The following is a 23,298-nucleotide window of genomic DNA, read 5'->3' as shown; positions in this document are numbered from 1 at the left end:
CAACCTGCATCAGCACCCCTACACTCCAGCACAACACAGCAATGAAGACCCCACTGTGGTGGCAGCCCCTGGCAGGTTTTCTCCTCCCTGGCTGCCCAGAAGCCTCTCAGAGTCACCCTCCAGCCACCCTCCAGTCACACTTGACACAGCAGAGCCTGCCGAGCCTCAGGCAGGCCAGCCCAGCTCTCCCCTCCTCAGGCACAGCTGGCAGGGAGGTCGGGAACACCGAGATGTTACTCTGACAACCACCCGGCCGGTCCCCAGGCACCTTTAGGGCTCCGGCTCTCTGTATTCACATCTTCCCTGCCCTTCATCGTGCTCTTGTCATACATCAACTCCTTCCCACATAGCTGCAAGCCCACAGGCAGACGGGGCTGCAAAACTGTTGAGCAAGCTCAGAAGAGTGACGATGAGCTGGCTGGTCCTCGGGGAGCCCCCAGCCTCCCCGCAGCCTGGAGCTCTGGCACCCTGGAAACCCCCAGAGGTGCTCACAGACCATCAGTGGCCAACAGGGGGGATGAGCGACAGCAGCTTCACCTCCCACTGCCGAGCTGCGCAGCCCATTTTGCGAGACTGGAGACTGGGAAGGATGCTCAGCCCCAGTTTCTGGCCCATTAGCTCCCCATCCCGCAAGTGCCTTCTCCGGCTGTTTTACCTCCCAGGGAGGCGCTGGGAGCTGCATGCGGCAGCACGGGAAGGGATGCCCGGCTGCATGCAGCGTGAACAGCCACATGTGCTGCGATGGGAGCAGGGGGAGGTCGCCAGCAGGTTACTGAAACGCAGCCACGCTCCTTGCGTGGAGAAAAGCACATGCTGAGGCTGCAGTGCCCGAAAGTTTTTCGAACACCCTCAATGCCTGGGGAATGCCACTTGCTGCCATCCCAACTTCTCTGCATCCCACTCCCAAAGCGACCAGGCCACCAAGATGAGCTGGTCTCACACCAGCTTGCAGCCCCCCCAGCAGCTGGAAGCTTTGGGGAGAGCAGCGCAGACAGTCATGGCCCCTAGACCATCCCTGCCTCCTCGGCCCCTGCCTGCTCCAGTGTAGCCCAGGCTTGTCCTCATTTCAGGCTGGGTGAGCGGCGGCCCAGCCCCAGAGGTAGCAAGATGATGCCAAACCTCCTAATGGAGCTTGACAGCAGTGGGATTAAAAGCACAAGTGAGATCGCAACCCCTCTGCAATCAGCTTCTGCTTTGGAAGAGCTGAACCAGAAAAGAATCCTCCTGGCAGTGGGGAGGGGATGAAGAACCCACACGCAGGCAGGGTGAGGGCAGCAGGGGCTGGAGGAGTGCTGCTCGCCCCAAGTCCTCCTCGCTGGCCCTGCCAACCCATCACCAGTGGAAAGGAGCCAGTCTCTCCCCACCAGCAGCAAGGGTTTCACCAGCAACAGCCCCAGTTCCAACTGGTCCCTGTGGGCTGGTACTTCTATTGCCCTAAACGTTGGATGCAGAGCAGCCCACGCCATGCGCTGCTCGCCCCTTCCTCTTGCTGCCTGTGAGCTCAAGGCACCAAACAGCACCTGCAAGCCCCCCCCCCCCCCCCCCCCCCCCCCCCTTCTCCCTCTCCTTTGGGTCACTGCACTTGGAGCGGTGCCACTGGTGCTGGAAACCACCCAAGCAGGCAGGTCCAAGGCAGGGAGGAGACGGGAGTCCTCACTTGGATGCGAGTGGGTGCTTAGGTGGACACCCACAGCCCCTGTTTCTGTGGGAGGGGGTGTGCACAGACCCTTGCGGCCAGCACCGAGCCCCGTCCACCCCAGAGCACAGCCCCTGGTTATACTAAAAGGCAGCACTGACCCATTGCCCACCCGAGGGATGCTCCAGCAGCATTGCTGCCCCAGGTCTCCTTCCACCCTCCTTCCTGCAAGCAGGAATATCTCAGCATCTCCCCCAAACGGGCTTTTGCAGAGATGAAGTGGCAGTTAGCTTGCCTGAACCATCATTGGGGTGGCTGCTTAGTCACCCTCCAAAAAGCCAGCAACACACAAGCACCATCCTCATCTCCACTCATCTGAAACCCAGAGGCTGTTCTCCTGCCTGGTAGTTGTTTGCTCCCAGCAAAGTGCAGAGCAAAGTGGGACTTTTTACTGCAAGAAAAAGGGAGCCACTCCAGGGACCGGTGCATGTGCTCAGGAGTGGTGGGAAGAGCTGATGGGTTTTGGCACAGTGCTCAGGCTGAAAAGCTAGCTCCAGCTCCAGACCTTGTTTTGCAGTGACCCGTACCGAGAATTGGCTTTTTCCTTTTTCTTGCCAAATGGAAAGAAAAATAAATCCTTCCAGGTCAGAGGAAAGAAAAGCATTTACTTGTGGGTCAAGTGAAGCAATCTGATGCAGGGTTGAGTGCACTTTCATCCTCCCCAAACCAGGAAAAGATTCAATTTCCATCTGAAAAAAACATCTAAAAATAAAAAGACAAAGGTTTTTGGGGTCAGAAGCGCTCGATTTGGGTTTTTAAGACCAAATGAATTACTGAATTGAACCCCACTTTGCAAAGCATGGGTCAACCCAAAAGCACAGCGGGACGGGAAGGGGACAGGCTGATGCAACGATCTGGAAAATTTCAACCACGCTGAGACAGCACCAGCCGCAGCGACAGCAGCCACCACAGGGGCCAGCCTGGGACCCCGTGTGTCCCGGCACACAGCCCGGGTACCCCACCCCAGCTCCTGCCAAGCCCGGCCGCACACCGCAGGGAGGCGGTGGGCCGCTTCCACAGCGCTTTGCTCATCCAAAGCGAGCTGTCACCCTCTGGCCCCCTCCCCGCCAGCCGAACGCTTTCTGACAGCCCGCTTGCAACTCGGAGCACCTGGTTACAGCCACGGCCAGGCAGCTGCTCAGACACCCTGATAAACTCTTCCAGAAACCACCTCCCTCTCCCAAAACAAAATCCTTGCTCAGGGCATCACTCCCTACCCTTTCCAGTCCCTCCCGCACCCTGGGGGCACCAGGGTCCTTCAAGTTGGTCCAGTCTGGCTCCATTCTCATGTGCATGGCCCCAGCCAAGGGGACCCCACGTTCCCACCACTGAAATGCCAGCACCCACTTCCCACCATCCCAGCAGTGGGGAGAGCCGGCTGCCCAGGCTCCATCCACCCGGCAGGGCTGACCCCAGACCCCTCACATCACCCAAGTCCATTAGCAAGTCCCCGGAGCACACACCTTGCTCTTTTTTTGCTTAACCTCAGCTTTTAGGGAGAGCTGCAGAGCTGCGTTGCCTTTCAATTTTTAATTTGCTCTAAACATTTTGGTCTTCTCTCACGGGGACTCCCAGTCGATAACCTCTGCTGGCAGCGCCGCTGCCCCATAGCTATGGGGAGGGTGGAAACTGGGGGCAATGGAGAGGAAAGCGGCTCCACCCCACGCTGCTCTCCTGTGGAGGAGTGGGATGCCGTTGCACGCCCACCCAGGGCCGAGGGGCACCCACACTGGGCACTCCAGTGAAAGGGCTCCCAGTGCCCCAAGGAAATGTTTCTCGAGGAGGACTGGGGGGACCCCCAGCCGCTCCAGGAGGGATTCAACGCCTGCAGAGACAAGACTGTCACAGGGCGGAACATCTTCCTCCTCTTCATCAGACACCTCTGTGGGGTTGGACCCCTCCAAACGTCACAGTTCGCTCAGGTTTACCCTGCTGCCTGGCGCAGCCACCTCTCCTCCCCTCCTGCTCAGCACCGGCGCGCAGACAGGAACACGGCATCACTTTCCAGTCCCTGAGGTGCCTGTCTCTTTTTCCACTGCCTTAAGCAACAAAAATCTACAAACAGGGACCTGCTGGGCATGAAAAATGTGATCCAAGCTGCTCTGGGAAGGGAGATGCCACCATGCAGCTGGGAAGATCAGCCCAGGTCACCCCAGAGCAGGGGAGCAAATGGCAAAAATTCATAAGAAAAAAAAATTATCCTGACCAGTTAAGCATCAGAAAAGGTACATGGGATGGCAGAAAAGCCCTGTGCCCCACCTCCGGCAGGTACCCAGGGAGAGCGTGCAGAAACGGCGACGCGCAGTGCTGACAGCCCAGAATACGCTCCCTCCCTTCAGAAACCGGCAGATTAGGGAGCTCCCAAGTCACAGCGGATGCCTTGATACCGCTCACCCTTGCTGGCTCCCTCCCACGAATTTGCCCGCTCCCCTTCTGCACACGTGTAAGCTCCTGGTGTCCACACACCCCCACTTCCAGACCCCCCAGCATCTCCCCGTCCCCAGTTTCTTGGGACGGCCCACACCAAGAGCAGCGGTGGGGCCCATCCCCAAAAGCCCGCCCACCCCCGTTACACCTCCCTGCAGCCGTGGGATCTGTCGTGCCCCAGGCAGGGAGCAGGAGGCGGCCCCAGCCGAGCAGGAGGGTGCTGCCCACCCAGCAGGGTCTTCTTCAGCTCCTCACCTCCCCCACAGAGGATTTTTAGGCTGAAGGGAGCCAAGCCGGCGAGAGCTGGCCTCGGCTGCCACCTAGCAGTGACCCGGCAGCAGCAGGGACAGGGTGACTGCTCCTCCAGCCCATCGGCCCCCACCGCAGCCGGGGACAGGCAGGGAGGACGTGGGGGGGGGGGGTCTCCTCGGGACACCCCACCCCAGCCCCAGTTCTCACCTCCCCAAACCCAAAAGGGAATGGCGTCAGGGAGAAGAGCTGCCTCACCCAGACAGCTCTGAGCAGCCACAGTTCTGTTCCAGTTGACCCCGACGTGAGGTGACAAACGCGTGCGGTGCCACCCCCGGCCTGCACATGGGACCAGAGAAGTCAGGCACCCTCTGAGCCTCCCCGCGGGTTGTACAGCCCCTGCTCGAGCCACAGCTCCGTATCTCTGTGCCTCTGCAACGCGTAGTCATTTCCTAACGAGCCCAAGATTTTCTTCCTCCCTCTCTCTCTTTTAGTCCTTTCACATCCAAACCCACTCCTAACTGCTGAAATTAAAATAGTCGTAGAATCACTGAAAGAGAGCTTTAAAGACCTAGTCCAATCACACTTCTTATGGTGGGCTTTTATTCAGTCCAGTATTAATGTTAAATGCTATCTTGAGCTTTTCTTGGTGGCCTGCAGCGAAGCATACCTCTGGCATGTTTGCAGGTGGGCACAGGGCGGCCCTCGAAGCCCCCAAAGATCTGAGGGAACAGTCTAGGCACCAGCAAGCCAGCAGAACGCCAGCACTCACAACCAGGACACTTGTACTTTCACAGCTCTTCTCTGCGTTAGACTTAAGCCCAAGAGGATTTCTTGCCACAGCAAGGAGCTACATAAACAAGGCCAGCATCACGCTTCAAGCTTCCTCTCACTGGGTTCTTTACAGGTTTATTTAATTCAGTGCCTGTAACATGGGATTCCTGACACTTCATACATGTGGCATCCTAATTCACCAACAAATCAGAGCACCTTCTTGGGGAAGGAGGTTTCATTTTGCAAGTTACCAGCGCTTCCAGGGATTGAGGCCTGAGCTGGGATACAACCAGCTCTCTCTCCTAACAGCAGCGTGTGTAGAGCATCCACTGTGTTAAAAACCAAAACCATCTCCCCCACCCAATACCAAAACTTAGCGAGTACTGAAGGAGGGAGGGACAGGTAGCCAGTTTCCCTCTCCTAAACTTAGAAGATATATAACACAATGTGACACTCAGGTGTTTTCCTGAAACATTACATTAAAGAGCAATAAATCAGTACAACAAAACAAAATATTTTCCTGAAAGTAAAAGTAACATCCCATGTACTGGGCACATCTATAGAAGATGTCAGACTAGGTTTTTCAAGGGATTAAATGTTCCTGAACAAAGAAAATGACAGCATGGTCATACAGAAGGCCTTTGCTGCTCGAGGCAACCTTCCCTGGCAGCTGCTTCATCTTCTCCCCTCTTTTCACACCTTCTTTCTCAGGCTGGGGAGCCACTGGAAGTAGTCACTGGAAGTGGCTAAGCGTGCAGCTGCCACCACTGCAGACAGCGTGGTAGGAGGGACATACAGTTTCCAAGACGGCCCTTGGTCATACAGCCCACGGGCAGCACACAGGCCAACTGCAAGACTCCCGGGAAGGTCTTTATTCTTCATTTTCTCTTCATCTGCATAAGGAGGGAACACAGAAAAGAAAGACGGTATCTACACTGGCAATTCTAAGAGCTCCAGTTTAAAAACCCTTTTGCCTAGGCTTCACGAGGTCATGGCAAGAGGACTTTCTACTGCACACCTATCTGATGAGCCTGGCATGGTATAATCCAAGAAAGAGCCTCTCTCTCTCCTCCCAGTGCTCACCACCATTTCCCCAGAGGCAGGCAAATCAGACATGAATTGAGTAGCCCCTGCCTGGAGAACTGGGCCTCCACTCCAGACAGACGGCAGACAGCTCTGTTCCAAGGCACAAACCGGCACTGCCTTTGGCAAGTCACTTGATCTACTTCGTAAATCAAGCAGCTCTCGAATGGGTGTTGTAAATACTTTCACCATTGGAAAGATGGAAGACTGACACCCACGCAGGGACCTTATGAGATTTAAAAAAATGCTTTTGCCCCTTTCAGTTGGGAGATGGAGAGACTCTCAGTATGAAATAAACACAGGCTAACTTATGGAGCAGAGAAAGACTTCTGCATGAAAGCAGCAGCAGTCTTGAAAAGACAAAAAGAAATAATCTTCAATTCATTTGTTCCCATTAAGCATTTAGAAACCCATTTTGCTGCACAAAGGTCAAACCAATGTACTGCATCCAGCTATTTGTTATTGTTGCATCTCCATCCCAAGAAACACCAACATTTTCATCTGTTCTAGCAAAGTAGCAGCACCGGTCTTAGGACAGCCAACAGTGACTGCAAGACTCATAGCACAGTAACAGACCGCTCAGCCTGCTGCTGTGTTAACTTTTACTGACAAATCTATTCGTACCGTTACGGTTGTCCAGTATAAATGGCATTGCCATAAGCAGAACAGAGGGATGTACAGCCTCACGAAGTTGGGCCTTGTTGGAAAATCTTTCTATCTGATCTGTGTCATCTTGGCTCTTTTCTGCTGGTTGTCTGGCGCAGATAAAGGCCGTATAGAAGTCTTCCACTGACTTGAATAAGACAGCAGGCAGTGAAGACTCTCCAAGAACATGAGGTGCCTGCAAATGTATTCAAAAAACTCAGGAGAGGGTATGATTAGTGCACACTCCCTCTGTTCATTAGCTGCCTTAATCTTTATTATCTCTTAAAGTTCACAAAGAACTGAAATGTCAGCAACTGGATGACTTAAAAAACAATATAAGAAAAAACCCCAAACAACCAAAAACTAGCTATTCACAACCTTGGCCAAAGGGCAGCTTTTCCTGCACAGCAAGCTGAAAAGTGACATTATTACAAGATACAAATCACCATGTCTTAGGAAAGAATAACAGCTGGCTCATCTCTCAGCAGCCCCACGCTGAACAAATGATGAGAGGGACAGAGGGAGTTTCTGCAAGGGAGCAGGAACAGAGTCAGAGGAAGTCCCTCTGCATTTTTCCTTAAAAATACAAATGAAACTTAAGTTTCAGGGATGATCACCCATGTCTCAGCCACAGACAGGCTATGTTTGTACTAAAGCCAATGTTTGTATTTGTTAACTCAGTATGGAGGAGAAAAATTGTGAAACTACAGACAAGCAGCAATTCACCTTGCCCAACTGTAGCTGTTAAAAAATTAGGTGCTTGCTCTCTAGGTTTCTTCTGTTGTCCAGGCAGCAGAAGAAAGGCATCCATCTTCAGAAGGAGTGAATCATCATCCAGAAGTGCTTCACCCATTTGTGAGAGTGTTTAGAGGATTAGCCCAGAACAAACCAATTGGTTTTACACAAGCAGATTTAAGCAGTTTAAATTGTCCCTCACAAGTGAACCATGAGGCACTTCTGAAGCAGCGAGGACAGCTACGTGGCTGGGCAGCAGGAAGTCAGTGCTGACAGGATGCCAAGACAGAATTTGACAGGCATCACTGGAGTCTAATTAACCAGCTACTCAGCTTGATACCACCATTCCACTGAAAACCTCTGCCTCACAAGTATTAAAAAAAATACTGTGTTAGGTATGTTAGGACAAGAACAAGATTGGAAGAGGATTATCTCCTCTTGCCACCCACGCTATCCTTGTTGGCAGACAGGCAGTGTCACTGCCACTCCAGAACAAAGCAGAAACAGACAGCGTGCAAGGGTGGACATAAAAACGTCTGCTGGCACTGGGAAAAGCTGGGATGGAAAGAATTATAACAGGAGACTGTTCAGTTTACAGAAGAAGCAAATGAGAACGGATATCCAGTATCAACTCTTCCTTCTGATTTACACAATTAAGAACACCACCACTGAAAAGGTAATCATGAGCAGTGAAAACTGAAAAGGAGGGAATACCATTTAGTGATGCTGCAAGTGCCACAAAACCCTGAGGTCAGGAGATGAGCAGGAATCAGAGAAAGGAAATCCTCCTGTCTGTCCTCATAACTAGCTGACTGGTGCCTTTTTTCTCGCCCTGACAGCTGTAGGCAGGATTATTTTTTCATCCCACAGTCTTCCTCAATAGAAATTCTTGTCACTTCTTCTAAAGACTGTAACAGGGATCACAGCCAGGGACACAAGACTTTTCTGATCCAGCTAGGAAACTCCGGTGCTTTGAAACTCGCATAGTTTAATACTTGCAGGGGAGCATTTAAGTCATCTCACAAGGACCCTATAGCTATCTACCTACTTGCTTCCATCTCATCTAATCTCATCATACTTTAGCCCTGCACTTGCTACCAGAATCTTTCCTCTTCGCCCACTCTCTCAAAGTCCCTTTTCCCAGCTTACTTTCTCTCCACGCCTTTCAGGTAACATCCCTCAGACACACTGATTCTTCCAGTGCTGCTCTAGACTATCTGAGAACCAACTTCCCCCTCATCCTTCTAGAAAGAGTTAACTGTATAACTCTTGTAATAAGCAAGAGAAACTGTAACTCTAGAAAGGCATACTCACATTTCCAGCTCTGCACTGCCTTCTGGGTCTCAACAAATCCTGAGTGATACTGGCTCCCTGCTGAACCCAGAGCACAGTGTTTGCAAAATGCCATGCTGCAGGCCCTGCTAGACTCATCATCAACTACTACTTAAGAAGCAATCTCACAACACCAGCACCACACAATGCCTCAAAGCACAGCCTAAAACGCAGCCCTTCCAAACACACCCTCCTAACTCGGGAAGAGGAAGACTCTGCATGGCCCAGAGCAGCCCCACAATAACTCCCAGTAACCCTCTGGACTGTGAATGCAGGGGGAAATAGAGGAATGAAGAAGGGCCATGTTTGATCTATAAAGTGCTCAAACAGTCTTGTTTCCACACCACCTTGATGTGTCAGTGAAGGCCTAGTGAATCACCAATAACACCAGAAACAGGAAAGAGCAAAATGTATAGCTCTGAGTCCATGCTAACAGCCAGTTCTTTCTTTGCCAGTCACTTTTAAAAAAAACCAACCAAACATGTCAAAGCAATCAAATGGTTATTCAAATAATCTAAAACCAAGAACAACCCCTCTTCACAGCAATAGCTGAGAAAAATGCCCTTACCTTAACCACTGCCATAAGCTCTGTAGAAGTTTTGTTTGTATCCTCCTGTCCAAGTTCAGGGTCTTGGTCTGCTGTTCTTGTCATGCTCGCTTCATCCAAAAGTGGCCACACATCCCATATTTCCTTCTTAGTAGACAGGTGTAGTTGCTAAGGAGATGGACAAACCAGGAAAAAGTATAGCTAGCATGGGTAGAAGAAAGCAGGACACACTGGAGTGAATTACAGAGCCATCAGATGATAACACTTGGGAGATTAACTGAGAGAGAAAATGCCAAGGAGCTTTCCTGTTCTGCTCAGAGTTTTAACATTTCTATCCGGAGAAGTCTGGGCTAAGTAGAAAGGACAGAAAGAACATGGAAGGACAGGAAATAATGTGACCAAGAAACTAACTGTGATTTTGACTCCTCTCCTCCACAGTTAAAACTTATCACTTGGGAAGTACAGTTTTATTCAAGCAGTATTTTCTGGTTATTGCTTGCTGCCTTTAAGAAATTTTACCATGGATAAGTGTCTTAATGTAGCAGAGCTGATACAACACAGTGTCCAGCCATTCTGCACTTAAAGGGGGGGGGGGGGGGGGGGGGGGGGGGGGGAGTCGTTAATCCTGACTAGGCAAATCTAAGATTGGACAAGGCAAAGGGAGTTACCCACTGCTTAAAAGGAGTTGCCAGAAAATGCTACCTAACTGTAACAAGTGTTGTATTAGACACATTTCATTCCAGTTCAAAACACTTTGAGCCATTTCATAACAGTCACCGATGTTCATGTTAGTGATGCACTCAGGAAGAGAAGGAAAACATTTTTGACAGCTAAACAGAACAGCAGAGAAGGAAACATTTAGTCTTACACAATGAGATTCTAGAGGACCGTGGTTTCTGGAAAAGGATTCTAATAAGACTCTTGAAATCAGATGTAAGAAAACCTGGAAGCATTTACACTCCTCTAGTCTCCCAATCACCAGCTACATCTGACATTTACAGAAATGGATCTTGCTACAGTTAACTAGTTAGGGTACTCTCCAGATTTTTTCCATTAAAAAAAATAAATCACAGTAAACTCAGATTTGCAGTCTTCGTCACACTAATTTCTTCCACATACCTAAAGCTCCTGGTTTGCGTCCTTCAGTTCAGATGATGTATCAACAGTGCACAGACATTACTATCCAAGATATACAGCTTATTTAGAGCTTCTCTATCACAGAATTGCAGTTGGCTAAAACAAAACCTAGGTAAAATGACTGCTTTACAGGCTACGAACATTGCACTAGCTTTTATTTGAGAAATGTCAGAAAAGCAGCCTCAGAGCAGGCCCACAGCTGAACACTTCAACAGCTGACACTTACTTGAGAGATGCTTTGGCCCCTGTAGTAAAGTGTGTCATTAAAATACTACCATTTAAATAACACAGAAAAGTAGAGCGAGAGAGTAGACAAGTGTTCCTGGCGTTTCTAACAGTACCACAGTAGTTTGCCCTTAAGACCTGGGTTTTAAGGTAACAAGCCGTAGTTGTATACGGCAGCCTAACCCCCTGCAACAACCAGGATTGCAAATCGCTTGCTTATTCTAAACTTACCTGAAAGTAAGACCTTTAATGGAAATAATATACCACTAGTTCTTCTGGTCTTTTCCCACATTGAAATGATACCCTGAGTTATTACACATCCTTTGCCAAACCCGAGATGTGAGAGGGAAAACAAACCACTTCTTGGCTCCTGGGGGTGCAAAACATGAAAGTGCTACATCAAACTGATCTAGAGCATCTGGAACTGGTCTAAGTTCTCAGAGTCCATTCTCTCTCCAGCTGAAAAATTATGGTGCATGAGGGAGGTTACAGAAATCACTGAGCACAGACTCCCTGAAGCCTGCAAAGGGATCAGAGGACAAGCAGCTAGAGATACTTTTATGGTGCACACTTTTTATATCGTGGTTCCTCTTGCTTTTTAAAGAAGTGAAAAACAAGTCTTCAAAAAAAAACCAACTAACTCCACAAAAAACCTGCACGGGACTAAACCATTACATGTCTACTGACCCCTGGAGCCAATTTCACTGAATGATAGCTACACCACAGCTGAACTCCCACCTGGTCACACAGTTCATCCTCACCCAGCGCTGAGGTTGCTATTTCACTATCTGCAGCTAGAGATTCCTGCTGCAAGCAAATGTCTGGGTCCACCGGTTCAGCATTCTCCTGCTTTCCACTGGGCTGAACGTACAAGGCTGAAGGATTCAGTTCCTCGAATTCCTAGGAACAAACAAAAAAACCACCCAGTATAGTCAAGAAAACCATGTTGTAACTACCACAAAGAATAAAAAGGATTCAGGAAATTCCTAATAAGGTTTATGAGGAAGCACACCACCCACAAGTTAGGTGCAAATGCTGGCGGGAATTGTCTTAACCATAAAAACCAACTCCTCTCCCTCCAGCAATAAGTAACTCAGCAATACCCTCCTCCTCCCAAAATTTGACACACCCAAAAATACAATCCTAGGATCTAATCCTGCCAAAACATGCATTCTGCATCTATTGAATAAAACAAGATACAAGCTCCAGGCTGTAAAGCCTGACTTTCTGCTGAGATACGGTATCATGGCAGTACCTTTCTAAGGGTTTTCGTATCCACGTGGTTCTTACTGAAACTGAGCCAAGACATTCAGATAATAACACAGATGGGCCTAAATCGTAAATGCTCTCTGCACTGGCTTACAACTTGAATGTCTGTCCAAGGCACAACGTGCAATCTATCATGGTTACGTTGTACTTTTCACTGGCAAAGTAAGAGACTTTTTAAACCAAGACCATTTCCATAATTCAGTTTGTTAACGGCAAAACCAATCCTCAATGCCTAAGGTAGACAAGGCCAAAATAATTTATTCAACTATCCTGTTCCTCACTCAACTGACTTAAAGTAGTGCTACATAGCGGCAGGGGCAGACAATAAAACCTAATCAACTTGCTCTCATTAATTGTTTGGATGAATCTGGGGCCTCAACTTATGACTAACAAAACTGGCTGAATTAACAATGGGTAGTGAAGTAACTGACACATCTCTTAACAGCCTCTCAATTCCAGCTCAGTTTGGCCTTATGCTCAGAACATCCATAGCTATTTTACTTTTTCATGTTATTTATACAAGCTGTGTGTCAGCTCCCGATGAATCTGTAATACTAGCAAGCTAAGGATGAAAATAATTCATTCTGCTGAACCAGAACATCTCTGCTGCATCGTCAGATTCCACCTTACAAAAAAGCCAGCTCTCACCATAGAGTCAGACACTGTGGGATGCAGTCACAAAACAGTAAGTTACAGGAAAGCAGGGAATACTAGTATTGCTTTTCACAAAACTACTTGCTTCAAGCTAAAGATCTTCCTATTACACGTGCCCAGTCGATCCTTTCCCTGCCCTCCCTTTCAGCAGCACACTCCTTCCTCCTCACCTGCGAAGGGAGGTTCTCTCCGCAGACACGAGCGCATCCCCCATCCTGCAAGACACAGTGGAAGTAGACATCCTCTTCGGTGGACGTGTCACACAGGAAGAGATACAAAATGCCATTCACATACTCATCCACGATGCCCACAAGAAGCTTGGAGCTACACAGCTCCTTGAATAGCAGAGTTGCTGCACTGGACCATGTACCCTGGAGAAGAAACAGGAAGGTAAAGTTCCTATGAACAGACCAACATCCACCGCCTGCGACTTTCCCTTGTGGGCATTTGTCAGAAAGGCAATTAAGCTATGTCTATTAGGCTAGGGAGACAAATACAGCAGTTAGGCTTCGCAGCACAGAATGAAATCTAGCTACCCAAAGCCCAAAAAGCCCCCCTTTCACCCTAAATACCTTTTTCCAAACATGGTTCGATGGCATTCACCAGTGATTTTATCACAATTGCCTAAAATACAGTTATTTGGGTTTTGTTTTTAATTCCTGGAATCATATGATTATAAATGTTAAAAGTGTCAGAAGTTTTTAAGGAGCTGCTAAGCCTCATTGCAATGAAAACTGATTCTTTAAGCCTCAAAAAACTGTGGAAATAAATAACTTTTAAAATAATATCTTTAAAACACAGAAGCAGCAACTCTGCTCACATGCCTTACTTCAGAGACTGTATTTCTCAGGCTTCTTGACCAAGAGGTTTCCCAGCACAGAGGAACTTTCTTATGACTTCTATAATTCTTTGTCTACACTGTTGCATCAAACCATCTCACTTAAAGCTCTGTCACTGAAGAATTTTTTTAGATCAGAGAGCTGGAGCTACCAAGGCTTCAGAAGGACTCTGGAAAACTACTGGCAGGGGAAGAAACAAGTTTGTGCAGCAATACAAGCAAGAATACTCCGATCACAAGGAAAACAGTAGAAGGGAAATCATTTGCAGAGATAGAGTCTTAAGCAGTCATCCTCTGCTGAACATTAACAGCAGCAATTCTGCTGTAAACATCAATAGAACCTGAATTAATCCAAATGTTTGCTCTTTATCAGGAGAAAAAACCAACCTCTACTTTATAGCTCTCATATATATGTCAATAAATGAAACTGCATGTGAACACATACCTCCACGGGCTTTACCCATGCCAAGGAACATGGGATTGCCTGAGCAGGGAACTTCAGGTAGCACCACCTACAATACAAAACAAAGCCATCACCATTAAAGAAAGAAAAAGAAAATTAAAAAAGGCAAAACCAGGCAGAAGAGCAGAACTTCCTCCTCTTCTGGGTTTTAAAATCAGCTTAGAATACAGGCACACATATTGGATTTTGTACTTACTACTGAAACCCAACAGCAGCTTTTGAAAACACTCCACAGCCAGAGATTGGGCACAGCAAAACCAGCAGCAACAACTTAAGCCTTCCTTTGCCCAAGCACCTTCCCATCAAAACCCCTCATGATTACAAAGTTATGGACAGAGTACAATGACTTTTGAACCAAAGAATGCAAATGGCCAGGTATAAAAAGAGGCAAATGAGGGGGAAGAAGCAAATATGGAAAAGGTACTGAATTGCAGAGAACAGCTACCTTTGACACTGCAAACACATCCCACCTGGACTAATGTTTATTCAGGATGCCTACATCCATTCACAGAACCCTGGAAGGGTCATGGAACTTGCCCCAAAGTAGCAGAAAGAGGAAACACTGAGGAGCGACGGCAGCAATAAGAAAGGATTTAGACCAGAGTCCCTGTGAGGGAATGATAGACAAGGCTGATGAGCAAAGGGCCCAGAGCGATCAGCAAAGCAGGTCTTAAATGTCACCTCAAGCATTAGAATGTAAGCAAGGAAATGCCTGCAAGGCACCATTACGAAATAAAACCCAAGATCCTTTCTGGGAAACTACATGCCGAGATATCTTTCTGAAGAAAGACAGGCCAGCCAGCCTCATCTTGATCGCTGGGAAGGAGAATTAATCCTGGGAACCGTTTCCAGGCCCACGAAGGACAAGAAGGTGACTGGGAGTAGCCAGCACGGATTCACCAAGGTGAAGTCATGCTTAACCAGCCTGACTACCTTCTACAATGACACAACTGGCTTGGTAGGTGAGGGGAGAGCAGTGGCTATTGTTTACCCTGACTTCTGTCAGGCTTTTGGCACCGTGTCCTGCAAGATACTCACAGAGAAGCTAATGAAGTATGGGCTGGATGAATAAACAGGGAGGTAGATAGAGAACTGACTGAAGGGCCAGGCCCAGAGAGTGATCAGTGGTTGTGATCAGTCTAGTTGGAGGCCACAAACTAGTGGTGTACCCCACCCAGTCAATGCTGCATCCAATATTGTTCAACATCTTCATTAACAGTCTGGATGATGGAGGAAAAGTCTACCCTCAGCAACACTGCTGATGATACAAAACTGGGAGGAGTGACCGATACACCAGAGGGTCACACCACCATTCAGAGGGACCTCAACAGGACAGAGAAATGGGCAGACAGGAGCCTCATGAAGTTCAACAAAGACTCGCACTTGGGGAGGAACACCACCATGCACCATGATATGCTAGGGGCTGACCAGCTGGAAAGCAGAGTTTTTACCATGAGGGTGACCAAGCAGTGGGACAGGTTGGCCAGAGAGGCTGCAGAGTCTCCACCCTTGGAGACATTCAAAACCTGTCTCGACATGGTCCTGGGCAGTCTGCTCTGGGAGGGAGGTTGGACAGGATGACCTCCAGAGGTCTCTTCCACCCTCACCCATTCTGCAATTGTCACCTATGTGTAATTTACTTACTTGAGGAATCTCAGCCGAGACTTTTGGACAATTTTGAGGTTTCCATAATCTGGGTAGAACACCTCTACTTCTTTATCATTGACTACACAGTGGATGACAACACGGTACCACCATTCTGAGTCAGTTACGCAGCAAAGCTGTCCAGGTTGTACTGAAGATTCAGGCATGATATAACGATCAGAAACAAGTTTATTTGAGTAACACTGTCTGCAAAAGACCATAAAGAGAAACTGTGCTTGGTAGGATGCAGGAGATGAACACAAAATAAACAGGGCTTCGTATAGTTCCTGATTTCTCAAAGTTCCCATGGTATTGTTACTCAGGAATTGTTTTAATAGATTCTTTACATCTCTGTTCTGCGACACTTAAACTGAAATGACCATAAAAAATGCCAACCCAAACTTTTAAAGTTTGAATTATATTCTTGGGGTCACACAAAAAGATGATTAACGGGGATTAATCAGAGACTAAAGACAGTCTTTCTAGTCATTAATTTTTAACATTACCTTGACATGTCGGTACTTCTTTAAACCAGGTTCTGGAGTACTGACTCACAGAGGATCTGTATACAGAGTCTGCAATCACTTACATGTGCCCCACAGACATCAAGCAATTACTCTGGCACACAATTAACAGCAACTGCAGCACTGTTGTGGTGGAATAGTATCCCAAATGCATAATGTAACTGACACAGACACTGATGGGGTTTTGCTTTCAAATATAGGTATGACAAAGGCCTAGTACCTGTGCTTTTTGGAAAGCACTGGAGATGGAAGTAAAAGCCTTAACTGAGCACATTAGCAACAATAGCACAGACAATAGAGAGGTGCAAAGGAACGCTAATAAGTTCCTCTCCATAACCTTTCCAGGCTGTTAAAGTTTAGGACTGTCTAGGACACAGCCAAACTACCATGAAATACTATTAATCGTACTTACTGCTTGCTAGTTAAAAGGAACAGGTAAGCATTATGAGTATGTGTTTCAGTACAGCACTGGCATCTCCATTTCAAGTAATCAAGCCAGCAGTGCCCATCACTAACAGCTGGGTGCCCTGCTCCCTCGGCACAAACACACACACAGTGCATAGTAATAGTGAATCAGCACAGCACGTCCGCACCTCATCTCAAACATCATATCCTGCAGTTTATCAGATGTTTCCCTGCTGCAGATGTGGATGTAGAATTGGCTAGGAGAGATGATGAATTCCACAGAGACTCCCACCAGGCACCTTCTCTCCAGTGGTGGTAAACTGCAAAGGCTTTTGTCCTGAACAGCATCTGGAGGGATTTCTGGAGTCATTATCAACTTGTCTAGCAGGGACTGCTCCAAATCTTGAAGCTACAAAGGGATAAGAGGAAGGTGGCACTCACATGTCTTGTCATGCACTGAATACACATAACTGGCCTTTCCATTAAGGTAAAAAAACGTTCTGCTCTCCTGGGGACCTGTGAATTACTGATTATCAGAGAATCCCAACAAACTGGCAAACTTGGATTAAAACTTTCCCTGTGATAGCAGCCTTCATTTTCATGCTCTCTCTTCCTTCCCTCCAGTGTGAAGAGGGGTACAACAAAAATACCTTGCTCGTATTCTTGCAAGGAATAAAGGAGAGGAATTGAAGTCTTGTCACACATTTAGACAAACGTATTGAATGGCTATGGCTAAAACAAAACAAAAACCCGCACCATAAAAACCCAAACCAAACACAACCCACCTGTTTGTTGGATTTTACCCAAAAGATGCTATTTCTATATTCCACGACCATGAAAGGGTACATGACTGAACCAACAAAACTCTTAATCTGAAAATGTTTCAAAAGTGACAGAAGGCACAAATACATCTCACTTTCACACTAGAGCTATTTCCCCAAGGATAAACACAAACAAAACCTACAAATTGTGTTATTTTCTCACTCTAGACAAATTATACAAAAGAATAATTTTGCATTATTCTTTAACTACTAAAACCATTATTTCTCTTGAACTAGTGTGGATGGGAACCTTAATCAGACATCAGCTACCTTCACTGCCTCAAGAGCTTTCTTTTGTGCCAAACCCCAGCACTCCTTCAAGGATCAGAACTCAAAACTGTTTCAGTTTTACTCATCATGAATATGCTACAAGTTATCACTGTATTAGACACCAGGCAATGTATGGGAAGTTTGTCTGCCAGCACACCCCTGTTGTTTATATGGCTAAATTCAACCACAAACAATGGGGTTTTGCAATACTGGCTCTTTTAACTGTGTTTAAAACCAGCACATAAGAGTCTCTCCTTCCACAGACTGAGCAAGGGCTAATGCCCTTGGATTTTTTTTTCCTGAGTTAAAAATTTTGACTAAAATATTGAGTTAAACAGTGGAGTTAATATTTTTGAGTTAAAAAGCAACCGAGGGAGTTCTTGCCTGAGCAGCAGCATCACCTCTAAAACCCCCTTGTGTTTCATGGATTTCCTCTAAGAATTGCCTGTGAATAGCAGCATTTCTAAGGGCCAGTTTTGCCCTGAGAATGCTCTTCGTATCAGACTGTTAAGGGCACAAATGATCTGTATCATATAGCTCAAACACTGGTGGTGACAACTGACATTTCTTTGAAAGACATAGAAGACATCTACTTAAAAACGTGTTCACAAAAGCAGCAACAAAAGGATAAACCAAGAGAACACACTACAAAACTAGGCTTACAAGAGGTATGGCTTACAAGACTGGCTAACTCCTCGCCCTAAGCTGAACTGGCAGCCGTCAGATGGTGTGGAACTCCTCGCCCTAAGCTGAACTGGCAGCCGTCAGATGGTGTGGATGACATCCTTTCCTCTGCTCAGGGCAATGAGAAAAAGCTGCTGAGAGCAGCAGCTCTATATACTTCAGCCTTCTCAGGGCTGAGCAGATTGACTCAGCCCTTTTCCCTCATAACAATTCCACTATTAGTCTCTTGTAACCGGATACTTGGATACCTTGCAGCAGAGTAACTATCAGTTTGCATCTTTCCCCTCCACCTTGCGGCATCCTTATGAAAAAGTGTTCACCATATACCCAAACTAACACATTCCAACCTGCCTTCCTCCTCTTTAGAGCATTTTTTAAATAAAATGGCAAACTTGGTGTTTCATGACAAACACTAGTTGTACAAACACCCTCCAAGACTTACCCTGCAAGGACCTTTAAACAGGCTTCCTCTGTAATAAGCAAGAACAAGTATCTGGGGCTACCTGGACCATATTCCCCCTTTCTCATCCTTCCCACAAGTTTAATCTAGGGGAATTCCCTGTGGACTTCATCACACCAAAACCAAATTTTTTCTTTCAAGGATCAGAACAACCTGCCCAAAATCTCTAAAGGGTATGTTTTATGAAGTGCCATGCAAAGCCCAGGCTTCCAAGTTCATTAGTACACAAAACACCAAAGTCAGGAAGAATTCCTAGGACCCTTTCCCTACCTATGTGCTCCAACTGTGCAGTTGCATACAGCCACAAGACAAGCTTGGCAGAGGGAATAACTCTCAGTAGGAGGATTTTCCCAAGAAGGCCTAAAGATGCTCAAAAGAAAAAAAAAAAAAAAAGGAGGGGGAACAAAAAATTCTCCCAATCCAGTTTGGCAGTTCAGAGCCTCTGTACTGTTCTTCTCCATCCCTTTCTAAAAATACAGTGCTAAACAAACAAAATCAAAATTTTCAAAGTCCAACCAAATAGCAGAGCTGAGACTGCAGGAATTAAGGTTTCTGAGAACCACTGCCCAGCTCTGCTAGACACTCAAGCCCTGACTACTGCAGCAGGGGAAATTTCCACACAGCTAGCCTCAGATTAAGTTATTTAAGTCCAGTTTCAAGAAAGCACACCAAAATGTATCACCACTCTTATCAGGGAGCAAGCTTATACCTAACTGACCTCAGATGATGTGCAACATAGTTCTCAAGACCAGCAAGAAACCAGAAAAAGACCTAGTTTGGATGGCATATAAAGCTACATACCAGGTCAGTATGAGTCTGTCACCTCCAGACTCATCTGAAAACAGCTACAAAAATTTTTGGAAGCAGCAGTTCATCAACACCACAAATAAAAGCAGTAAAAAAGAAAAAAAAATTATTAACCCCTGGATTAAGACATGAAAAAGCTACAGATTGCTTGTCCAGCCGCTTACTTGTTTGAGGCCATCACCCAAATCTACCGCTTGTGTTTCCACTGGCTCAGACTTCTCTTCTGCTGTCAGGCAGAAGTTCTCTGTCCCCTGGCTGGGGGGCTTCTCAACTGCAGGTACTGCTGCAAAGACATTAATCTGGCTGTTAATTCTTTGTTGGACTAATGCAGTGTTACATATTAAGTACAAAGAGAAGACATCTGAAAATGAAAGTCTGAAAGCACTGGTGCTGTTTTCCTCATCTCTTGGAGCATTCAGAGTCACCACAGGCACACAGCTTCACTTGAGAGGCTTCCTTCACTGTATTAGTAAAAGAAACCAAACCAAAACACACTTGCTCTTGTAAGCATGCTAAGGGTTAATTGCTAGAATGATGCTAAAATGAACTCCCAGGAAAGTCAGGAATTTGGCAGGAACTGTATGTGATTTTCTGCTTTCTCTCATAGCTCCCGTTAAGGGAGCACTGAGGATGTCCACAGCCTCTTCTGTTTTGTTTTGTGGAACATCGTAGCTATGCTGTTCAGACGAGGACTAAACCTTCAGTCTCAAAAAGTGCATTGGAAAGGCTTTACCAGCCTGCAGAACAGACATTTTTCTAGAATTACTAGAAATTCCAGTCACACACACACACATTCAAGAAGTCCATACTCTGAACAAGCTAAACGTCCCTTCTTTCACCTCACACCAAAAAATGGCGGCAACCTGCAGAAAACTTCCAGTTAAGCTCTCTGTTACCAACACAACTGCCTTGTGACAGCTGCTTCCGCAGCACCCCACCACCCTTCTGTGTCAAAACCTAGGGGAACTGGGGCTACTACAGCAGCTGGAAGCACAGTGACATTCACTTGAAACACAGCTGCTTGGCCATCGTGCTTGCGAGAGCTACATGCTTAACAACACACTCAGGAACACAGTTAAATAACACACCGCCTCACCTTGTGGTACCTCTTTCTCTTTCTCACTTGCCAGGTACTTCTTCAGGGTCAGCAAGGAACCTGCTCTTGTCTGTTCAACCACAATGATATCAGACACACTTCTGAGGACATCAAACATGGATAAAAATCCATATTTTGTGTACTGGAATGCCCGGCCAAAGCGTCTGAAGAAGGCCTTATCAAAGTCCAAGAGCAAAAGCGGTGAGGAACTCAGCAGATCCTGCAGCTCAGCCTTCACTCTTGCTGGCAGGACAGGAGCTCTGCCCCTCCGAGGGAAACTCTGTGGTTTATTACAGGGAGAAGCAGCATGTGCCCTCGCAGCAACACTCTTCCGTGCCCTAGCACTTTTCCTCTGTCTGGCAACCAGTCTGGCAATCGCTTTGGTGGTCTCATCTGCAATGGCTAGAACAAAAAGAAATAAAGTTGTTAGACTACTGAAACAACGAATCATTAAAAGCTCTACACAGGCAAGTCTCCTTCCCTTTCTTTCTGCTTCCCTCCCTCATCCCTTTTCAGAAGCAGGTGTCTCCTTCAAAAGCAATCACATTAAATCGTGGCTGATTTCCAGCAGGGCAACAAGTTTTCCTCTCCTTTTGCAAACTGGCCTGAACCATTTTTAACAGCCAACAATCAATTTCCACCCTCATACCTATAAATCCAGATCCAAGTAGGAAGGTAGGTCAAATTCTTGGATACAGGACAACAAGAGGAAACCCAGCTGCTGCACATTTTGTTGGTAAAACAATAAACGGCACATTGCTCCCCTCAGCTGGAATCACAGTAAACACTCACTATAGGGCACCCACCTGCCCAGGCAAGGTCTCTCTGGAGAGCAGCCCAGGTCTTTTCCTCACTTTTAAACAACTTTTTCTTGTCCTACTGTAGCACTCAATTTCACCCCTCCTAATCAACTCTTCGCACCTGTCATTTGTTTCCACAGCTCCTCCCCAAAGAAAAGGAAAGCGTTAGGTTTTTTGATACAGACTGAACCTCCCATGGGGTCAGGTATGGAAACATTTACAGCCTTTCCTGAGGCGCCCCTTCCCTGTTTTTGGCTCCTGCAGCAGTCTGTTTACAGGAAAAGTGATGCTTACCATTTCTAGTGTACACATAAGAAACGTTACTGTAGTTTCTGAACTAAGTGCAGAATGCAAAACATCAAAAAATAACTAGAAGCCTGTGTGATTCTTCAGGACAAAAGAGCAGAAAAGCATTAAAAGGCAGATCAAAATACAAGAAGAAACATCAAAGACAAGAAATTAAACAGAGCTATAAGGAGAAAAAGAATAACGAGATATGTGACCAACTGCTCTGGGAATTCATCCTGCACATCCTGTTTTGGGGCATCACTTTATACCAGTATGTGGTTGCAAACAACTCCTCCATCTATAAGGAAACAAAACCTCACCTTTGAGGATAAAAGTGCCTTTCTCATAAGGACAGACTCTGACAACTTCAGGCATATTTGACACCAGCTCCAAGGTGGATTGGAAGCCCAGGTCACGTAGAGGGAGAGGTCTGCCAATCATGGCCATGTACTCCTGCTCCAGCTGCCTCGGGGTTAAGCCCTCTTTGGCAGCCACTAGCAGTGATCTCACCTCCTTCTTCAGCAACTCCATAAGCTGCACCTGCTTCGAAGTGTCCGCACTACAGGGGAGACAAAAGCAAGCAAGAGACAATTTAAAAATCTTTTAAAAATTTCAGCTCATCATTAATTTTGACTTAACCTTTATCAGATGTTTCTGCAGCTGAGGGCTGCACAAGGGTCCAACCACTGCTTGTCAGATACTCCTGCTGCAGTATCAGCAGGCTGGGGCTTCAGTCCTCTTTTTTAAAAACAAATCGTGAGTCCATTCACTTCCAAATATCAGTACCACAGCTACTCAAATACAGGCAAAAGCCTTTTTACCACTTAGCTGCTGAAAGCTCTTGGGGGGAGAGGGCTGCAAGCCACACTCACCACAGCTACTGCCTACCAGCCCCTGTATTTCCTTGCCTGCACCCCTCGAGCTGCCACCCCCCAGCACCCCTGGTCCCCAGCCGACTCAGCCTGCATTTGCTGCCTGTCCCCGTGAGGTGACAGCCCTTCCAAGCACCGCACCCCCAAAGCCCAGCGCGCCTCCAGACCCCTGCCCCAGGGAGGGCTCTCCACACACCCTGCCGCCCCACGGAGATCCCTGCTGTCTGAGGGTCCCCCCCAGGCTCACTGCTCCTCACAGGGATCCCTGCGTCCCTAGAAACCCAAACCTCTGCCTCAGCAGGGTCACCGCCCCCTGAGGAGACTCCCGTACCCCTCACCCCCAGCCCGGGACCCCGGCGGGCCGCCGCCCTCACGCACCCCGCCATCCCGCCCCGGCAGCCCCACCGCGCCTGCGCGCCGCCTTTCCCGCCTTTCCCGAGCGCGAGGGCGGGGCCGCTCCACCCCCCTCCCCCCTCCCCTCCCGCCGCGGCCGCGGGGCCACTGTGGCGGCGGCGGCCGCGGGTCTCCCAGCCCCCTCCGCCGGGGCGGGCCG

The 23,298-nt window shown here is 47.6% G+C and overlaps 1 protein-coding gene across 1 annotated transcript; it reads right to left on the bottom strand.

The window, feature by feature from the left end:
• Nucleotides 1-5,100: 5,100 nt before the first annotated feature.
• Nucleotides 5,101-23,131, bottom strand: TDRD5 (tudor domain containing 5). Its single transcript, XM_055815525.1, has 12 exons — nucleotides 23,124-23,131; nucleotides 22,194-22,432; nucleotides 20,776-21,187; nucleotides 19,854-19,992; nucleotides 16,836-17,056; nucleotides 15,719-15,925; nucleotides 14,057-14,123; nucleotides 12,944-13,144; nucleotides 11,589-11,750; nucleotides 9,510-9,656; nucleotides 6,854-7,070; nucleotides 5,101-6,039 (listed from the first exon to the last, which is right to left on the bottom strand). The coding sequence occupies exons 1-12, from the start codon at nucleotides 23,129-23,131 to the stop codon at nucleotides 5,840-5,842; spliced, it is 2,220 nt and encodes a 739-aa protein (XP_055671500.1). The 3' UTR covers nucleotides 5,101-5,839.
• Between the last annotated feature and the right edge of the window lie 167 nt (nucleotides 23,132-23,298).

The sequence above is a fragment of the Falco peregrinus genome, chromosome 10 (genome assembly GCF_023634155.1).
Source record: "Falco peregrinus isolate bFalPer1 chromosome 10, bFalPer1.pri, whole genome shotgun sequence".
NCBI lineage: Eukaryota > Metazoa > Chordata > Aves > Falconiformes > Falconidae > Falco > Falco peregrinus.
The sequence above is the reverse complement of the archived record's forward strand: the minus strand, read 5'-3'. Positions and strand labels throughout refer to the sequence as shown.